Source organism: Equus quagga, chromosome 13, assembly GCF_021613505.1.
Source record: "Equus quagga isolate Etosha38 chromosome 13, UCLA_HA_Equagga_1.0, whole genome shotgun sequence".
NCBI classification, from domain to species: domain Eukaryota; kingdom Metazoa; phylum Chordata; class Mammalia; order Perissodactyla; family Equidae; genus Equus; species Equus quagga.
In genome coordinates this window covers 103,984,498-103,992,797 of record NC_060279.1, presented here as the reverse complement: position 1 = coordinate 103,992,797, position 8,300 = coordinate 103,984,498, and the positions used below count along the sequence as shown (strand labels likewise).

General features: G+C 43.7%; 1 protein-coding gene across 3 annotated transcripts in view; it reads left to right on the top strand.

The window, feature by feature from the left end:
- The window catches only part of TDRD12 (tudor domain containing 12), an 85,490-nt gene continuing 77,190 nt past the window's right edge, over positions 1-8,300 (top strand). For 2 of the 3 annotated variants that reach the window (XM_046683517.1, XM_046683515.1), the window contains exons 1-2: positions 96-143; positions 344-401. In XM_046683517.1, the coding sequence (XP_046539473.1) occupies positions 378-401 (24 nt within the window). In that variant the 5' untranslated portion in view covers positions 96-143; positions 344-377. Of the gene's footprint in view, positions 144-343; positions 402-8,300 lie in introns of all 3 variants that reach the window. The other variant, XM_046683516.1, reaches the window with a different exon arrangement.

Sequence of the window (8,300 nt, the reverse complement as noted above, 5' to 3'; positions counted from 1 at the left end):
CGTTGTCCGGGCCGTTGGCGCACACGTGGTTTGTGGAAGTCTCGAGGCGGCGGCGGGCGGGGGCAGGCTGCGGGCTGCGGGGCCGAAGCCCCGAGGGCGCCCGCGGCGGCGTCCAGGTCGGAGGGCGGAGCGCGTCGCCCGGGGTGCGTGGCGGGCCGGGGCGGCGGGGCCGGAGCTGGGCGCGCGGGGGTCCGCGGCGGCGAGCGGAGAGGAGGCGGGGACGCACGGGGGGCGGAGGCCCGCGCTGCGAGAGAGGCTGTTCTTGTGCCAAAAGTTCACTGTGAGTGAGTAGCGACGGGGAGGCCGGCGAGGGGCGCGGCCGCGACGCTGCGTGTCTTTGCAGGGCCTGCAGCGCGCCGGCGGCGAGGCGCAGGAAGATGCTCGAGGTCCTGGTGCTGAAGGTGAGCCAGCGCGAAGCCCCCGGGCCGGCGGTGACCCTCTACCCCCCGTGCAGGGTCCGTCCCGGCCGGGGACGCGGGTCTTTGGACCGCGGGGACGGGTACCAGATACGATCCCGGACTTAATTTGAGATAAACTACGTGAAATTTTAGTCCAGGTGTGGCCATGCACTGATTGCGATATCCTTAGAGTAGAAAGTTGTCCGTTGTTCCTCTGAAATTCAAATTTAACTGGGTGTCCTGTATCTAATTCTGGAACCTTAGGAGGAGGGACGGACGGTAATCCCTTCTCCCACGCACCCCGTCGCGGATCGGTGTTGGGTGAGGGCCCCCTCATGCTCCCGGTCCTTGGACACGGGGACCCTGACTTCTTCCTCTCCCCCGACGCGGGTCCTCTCCGGTGGGTCCCCACCCTTTGGCCCCTTGGGGCTGCGGCCCTGGACAGGAGCGGGGGTGTAACACTCAACCCCCGTGCCCGGCACACGCGCCCCTCCCGGCTTCACTCGTGGGGAACCCTGACCTCTCGCGCGGGGGGACCCTGGCCCCTCCTCCCCACGCGGGCGCCTCGGGGCTCAGATTCTCGGAGTTGGGGGTGGCGGCGGGGCTCGCCTGGGTGGACAGCTGCGGTTTCGGCTCTGAGTCAGGCGGTGCTCCTTGGTGATGCAGGAGACTCTGAAGGCCTGGTGTGTTCACCATGTTAACGTGGAGGAAGCAGTTTACAAAGCAGAGCAGAGGGGTGGGTTTCGGTTACTGGGAAAAGGAAATAAAAGTCACTTAAAAAAAATCATACTTTAGTAGGCAGAGGAGAGGGACATAGCAAATGATGGGATTTTTTAAAACCATCAACTTTCCTGCTCCTGTTTTATGTCTTATGTAATTTACATGCACAGAGATTCACAAATGTTTGAAGTAGCTGAGTCTTAAGGAGGGTTTGCTCTGAGCCCTTTAGGGGTTTCAGATCCAACTGGCAAGCTTCTCTCCACCATCAGTCCTAAATATGCCAGTCCGATTTCTCCTTTAGGAAAAGACAGGGTTCTTCCAGATACGGAGCCTGCCACGTGCAAATCCATTAGGGCAGAACTTTGGCAGGAGGAACGAACCCCTCTTCTCAGTTGGACCCAAGAACCCTTTTCTCTACCCCCTCAGCTCTGGTCTGCTCCCCCTTCCGGTTCTTACCGGGCTCACACTGACCACAGTCTCTGTCCAGTATGGGAGTACTTCCCCACGTGTCCTGCAGGCACCACTTGTAGTTCTCCAGATTAATTTAGCTTTTACACGGATAAAAATATTTCTGCCTGGTATCTGTCAACAGATGAATGGATAAGCAAAATGTGGGATATACATATGATGGACTATTCTTCAGCCTTAAAAAGGAGGGAAATTCTGACACATGCTACAACATGGAAGAACCTTGAGGACATGTGTTAAGTGAAATAAGCCAGATAGAAAAGGATAAATAACTGTATGATTCCACCTGGCCCCTGGAGTAGTTAGATTCATAGAGAAAGTAGAATGCTGTTTCCCAGGGGCTGGGGGTGGGATGATTGGGAGTTACTATTTAATGGGTATAGAGTTTCACTTTTGCAAGATGAGGAGAGTTCTGGAGATGGATGGTAATGAAGGTAGCACAATATGAATGTAGTTAATGCCACTGAATATGGTTAAGGTGGTAAATTTTATGTGTAGTTTACAGTTAAAAATAAAATTTAATTTTAGTGGTTTTGTATTCATTTTAGCATATTTAGAAGTGAAAACACAACTAGCATTATGAACCTGTTAGGGTGAGGCTGATGAAGAAAAAAGTGTTGATTAAAAATGTATATTCAGAAAGCAGCCCAGGCAACATGCGGTTGTGTAAGAGGTTAGTAAGGGAGAGTGCAGTGAGTCACGAGTAGGGTGGTGTACATGTGGGCTTGTTTTCCCAGAAGGGCTGCAAGGGAAAAGGATTGGCCGTGTCATCCTCGATCGGAAAGGGGATCCGCACCGAAAAAGTCCCAGGGCCATTGGTCCTACAGTCAAGCTATGTTAGTCAACAGGACCACTTACATTTTAGGACGGTGAGGCATGGACCCTTCAAGTGGACAGCTTTTGCCAGGAGGGGTGGTGGAAGGAGCTAAACAAGCTCTTACAGACATGGGTGAAATTCTGGAAGCTACAGGCTGTGACCTCACTAATGTGATCAGAACAGTTGTTACGCTGGCTGGCATCATAAAGTCAGTACCGCCCGTGAAATCTGCAAACGGTATTTCAGGCGCAGTTTTCCTGCTTCCCAGGCTGCTGCTTTGCGCAGAGGAGGCCATGCTGAGGTTGAAGCGATAGCTGTCCAGGGACCTCTCATGACAGCCGGTCTACAAGTGGTCCAAGTGTTGTTTAGTCTGGAATTTTCATAATGGTTTAAAATTGATGTCTTAATTTTTACAGCTGATGTTGGGAAGTCTGAGTTTGAGTATAATAGCAAATGTTATTGTGGAAATACCATATACTAAGGGGAATTGAACATGAAGGATAGAGAATATTATAAATCAGTTTGTATATATATACATCAGTTAAACTGATGTTATAGATTACACTTAGACACACTCATTCCTGAATGTGGAAAAAGACACTCCTTACGTAGTTACTCAGATAAATTAAAGGGAAGTAACATGTAGGAACGCTGAGTTACTATTCTAGAGAAATAGTTTCAATTAAATCCAATTAATTTAATGATGTGAAGTGTTTAGTTATCATGCCAGATATATGATTCTGCTTTTACTTAAGTAAAATTAAAGTATTCGTTTGAATGGTAGAGGTCAAGGAGAAGAAAGTGGACCAAAATTTTATATAAATATTTCTTTAATGAAAATAAAATAGACATGCAGAAAAAAGAAAAGAAAAGCACCGTGCCCGGCTGATGACGGCAGTGTGGGCAGGTTGCTTCATAGCCCTGGGGGGTCAGCGGCTGTCCTTGGTGCCAGAGGTGGAGTTGGGAGCCTGTCCCCTCCTAGTAAAGGATGTGGAAGAAAGTGCAACTTGAACCGCTTCTTCTGCTGGCTGGCAAAACTGACCCCAGCCTGGCCTGCATTTTCTAGGTTTTAGAAGCAGATTTTTAAATAACAAAACATTCTAGCAACTTCAAAGGATCTATGCTACCTTAAAAAAATTTATTTATTTATATTTTAAAGATTGGCACCTGAGCTGTTGCCAGTCTTCTTTTTTCTCTCCTGCTTTTTTTCCCCTAATCCCCCCAGTACATTGCTGTATATTTTTAGTCGTGGGTCCTCCTAGTTGTGGCATGTGGGATGCCGCCTCAATGTGGCCTGATGAGTGGTGGCATGGATCCGGACCAGCGAAACCCTGGGCCGCCAAAGCCGGAGCACACGAACTTAACCACTTGGCCACGGGGCCGGCCCCCCAAAATTTATTTTAAACGTTTTTTCCAAACTTGATATTTTGGAGATTTTCAAACATAAAAACAAGTTATAGTAACAATGTTGAGAATAACCATATATCCCACACTCAACAATTGTTAATGTTCTGTTGCATTTGCATATTTCTTGATAAATATGTGTATATAAAATTATTTACTTTTTTTTACTGAACCATTTGAAAATTAGTTGAGAACTCTAAATACTTGGACGTGTTTCCTAAGAGCAAAGACTCTCTTCAATAACCACAATATAATTATCATACTTGAGAAATTTAACATTGGTACAATACTGTTGCCTAATATATAGTCCAGGCGTGAATTTCTCCAGTTGTCCCAATAATATCTTCTATAACTTGTTTTCTCTGATCCAGGACTCAATCAGAAATTAGGCATTGTATTTAGTTGTAGCCTTTTAGTTTCCTTAAATTTAAGCCAGTTTTCCGGCTTTTTTGTATCTTTGTTGTCATTGAAATTTATAAAGAGCGAGGGCAGTTGCTTTGCAAAATATTCCTCACTTTGGGTTTGTCTGTCTGTTTCCTCATGATGTGTTTAGGTTAAACATTTTTAGTAAAAATACTGCGTAGATGATGTCACATCAGAGGACGAGAAGCTTTTTTAAAAAATCATTACTTTTGATTTAAAATAATTTAAAAATCTAACTTTTTGTTAGGAAATGTTCTGGACATACAAAAAAGTATAGAAAATATGATCATAAACACGTAGACATTCCCCACCCAGCTTTGTCAAGTGTTAACATTTTCACGTATTTGTTTCACATCTGTAAATGATTTTTTAAATTGAGGTGTAATTTATATATAGTAAATTTGTTATTTTTAATGAGAGTTCTGTGATATTTTGAAAAATTCATACAATCATGTAATCACTAGCACGATTAAGATGGGGAACAGTTCTATCACCCCCCACCCAGATAGTCATTTCTTTCCCCACCCCTGGTCCTTGGCAACCACTGATCTGTTTTCCTCCCTGTTAGTTTTGCCTTTTCCAGAATGTCATAAAAATAGAATTTTGCATGTAGAATCATACAGTAGTATGTAGCCTTTGTGTCTGGCTTCTTTGACTTAATACAATGCATTTGAGACTAATTTTTTGCATGCATCGGTAGTGTCCTCCTTTTTATTGATAAGTTGTATACCATTGTATGGATATGTGACAGTTTGTTTATACAGTCAGCAGCTGAGGGCCATTTGAGTTGTTTCCGGTTTGGGGAGATTATAAAGAAAGTTGCTATAAACTTTACATGTAGGTTTTTGTGTGAACACAAGTTTTCGTTTCACGGGTAAATATCTAGGCTTGGGTTTCTGCATGTTTAACTTCATGAGAAACTTTTCCAAAGTAACTGCACCATTTTGGATTCCCGTGAGCAACGTACAAGAATTCTAGTTGCTCTGCATCCTCACCAGCACTTGATATTGTCGGTTTTATAAATATTAGCCATTCTAGTAGGTGTTTAATGCTATTGTCACCAAAAATTTGGTCTCTGAACCTGGTGCCAACCCAAATAATGAGAACAGAGTTTTGGGTGAAAAGGAAAGAAAGTTTTTATTTTCTTTGCCAGGCAAAGGGAATAGCAGCAGGCTAGCACTTTAGGAAGTCTTGGCTCCCCGTGTAGAAGTGGGTAATAAGGGGTTTTAAGAATTGCAGGGAATATGGCTGCTCGCAGGGAGGGGGAGCCTGTGGCCTTGCTGGCTTTTTTCCACCAGCTCGGTGCTTTTCCACCAGCCTGCATTTGGCCTTGTGAGGCTGTTTGCTGGGAGGAGGATGGTGAGATAAGGGAATCTGCAGGCAGGTGTCCTTAGTCGTCTGCCTCCTGGTGGATAGTGGATTCTGGTGTGGGGAAGCTTGTCTGCTGACACAGAGGTTTCTCTTTGGCGATGTGTAGGACACGATAACCAGACACCTTTGTTGCAAGATGTTATCCAGACTCCCCAGAATTGGGGTTATTCTTAAGTCCTAAAGGAGGGAGCGTAAGCAGAGGAACTCGAGGAAGGAAAGGTTGTATGTGCTTTGAATTGCCAGCCTTAGCTCCTGGGAAAGTGTTACTTCAGATAAGGGAGACATTGCCCGTCAGGTTGTTGTTTAACCTGTATACTTCTAATTTTAGATAAAAACACCCCAGGGCAGCATCTCGTGGTTTTAATTTGCATTTGCCTAACAACAAATGATGTGTTGATCATCTTTTCATGTGCTTGTTTGCCATCCTTCCATGTTTTTTGGTCAAGTGGCTGTTTTGTTTTCTTATTATTGAGTTTTTAGAGTTCTTGATGTATTCTGGTTAAAGTTCTTTGTCGGGTGTGTGATTTGCAGATATTTTCTCCCAGTTTTTGGCTAATCTTTTCTTTCTCTTAACAGTGTCTTTCAAAGAGTGGAAGTTTGTAATTTGGATTAAGTCCAATTTATCAATTTCTGCTTCTCTGAATTATACTTTTGGTGTTATATCTAATAAATCTTTGCCTAACCTTCATTCACAAAGATATCCCTCGATGTATTCTTTTAGAAATTTTATAGTTTTATATGATCCATTTGAGTTGATTTCTGTATAAGGTACAAGGAATGGATCAAAGTTCATTTTTGTGCATATGGATGACTAATTGTTACAGCATGATTTGAAACAACTGCCTTTTCTCCATTTAATTGCCTTGTGCCTTTATTGAAAATCAGTTGACCATAGAGGCCAGCCCAGTGGCTCAGTGGTTAAGTTTGCACGTTCTGCTTCTCGGCAGCCTGGGGTTCGCTGGTTCGGATCCCAGGTGTGGACATGGCACTGCTTGGCAAAAGCCATGCTGTGGTAGGCGTCCCACGTATAAAGTAGAGGAAGATGGGCCGGGATGTTAGCTCACAGTCTTCCTCAGCAAAAAGAAGAGGGATTGTCAGTAGTTAGCTCAGGGCTAATCTTCCTCAAAAAAAAAAAAGAAAGAAAGTCAATTGACCATAAATGTGTGGGTCTATTTCTGCTCTGTTGATTTATGTATCTATGCTTTCTTCAGTTACCACACTGTTCTGATTACTGTACCTTTACGCTAAGTCTTGAAATCACATAGTGTGTGTCTTCTAGCTATGTGGTGGTTCTTCAGATTTATTTGGACTGTTCTGGTTCCTTTGCCTTTCCAATAGGAATTTCATAATTTAGTGTGTTGATTTCTTAATTCGTGCTGGAATTGAATTGTATTTATAGATCCTTTTGGGGAAAAGCAACATCTTAACCCATGAACACTGTATATCTGCATTAAAATTCCTCTTTGATTTCTTTCATCAGTGGTTTTGTAACCAAACTCAATGAGTCTGTCTCTTGGTGAGTGCGGAGCCAAAAAGCACAACCAAGGCTGAAGTGGGTGAAGAAAAAAAGGTTTGCTGCATGTACAAGCAATGGAGAACACTGGGGATAGCTCGCAAAGCAGTGCCTGCCCCCTTCCCCAGTTTAGTGTGGTGGAGACTACACCAGAGTGCAGAGGATATGTTACAACTGTGTAACAACTGGGCCTAATGAGGGCGCATGTGCAGGCCCTTACATAGTGAATTCAAGGCACCATTACATACTGAGATCAGTGTAACACGCCTTTACATAACGAGGTCAAGGGATTATTAGATAACAGGTCCAAGGTAACTTTTGGACTCGCAGAGCTGGAGCAATTTGCAAGGGTCCTGCTGGAACCATGTAAGTTTCCCTGCAGGATGGCAACATCTGCAAAAAATGAGGTCATCAGCTTCTGAAAAACAGCACATTTAGTTTTCTCCTTGTCTGGAAAACACTTGACAGACTGTGTTTAGTTTCAGATCAGATTTTCATTAACTCTTTCCTCGCCTGGTTTCTGGTCATATTTTGTACCTCTCTGCATACAAATTTTGCACATATTTTGTTAGATTTATTCCTAAGAAATTCCTGTGTTTTTGTTGCTGTTGCAAATGATACTATTTTTTAGCTTTAAATGTCCAATTTTCATTGCTGAAATATAGATGTACAATTGAATACACTATATTACCTTGTACCCTGGAACCTTGCTAAAGTCACTTATTCTAGTTTATATTTTGTCGACTTTTTAGGATTTTCTGTGTAGATATTCTCATTTGTAAATAGGAACAGTTTTCTTTCTTCTTTTCCAATCTTCAGTCTCTTTCTCTTCTTACTGTGCTGATGAGGACCTCTAGTACAATGCTGAATAGGCGTGGTCAGTGCACCACCGGTGAAGTTTTTATTTTGTATGCTCCACGTTTTAGTTCTGGAATTAACCTTCTCCCAAGGTTTTTTTTTTTCTAGTTCCCATTTCTTTTGTGAGATCCTTGTTTTTCAACAACTGGGCAATCTTGGGCTCACTTTCTATTGGCTATTTTTCTTCTTGGCTGTGTATCACATTTTCATTTGTTTTTGTGTCTGGTAAGTGTGTATGTTACACTGCATGCTGTGATTTACGCGTCTGGAAAGTGTGTAGGTTACGCTGCACGCTGGGGTTTACGCGTCTGGTAAGTGTGTAGGTTAC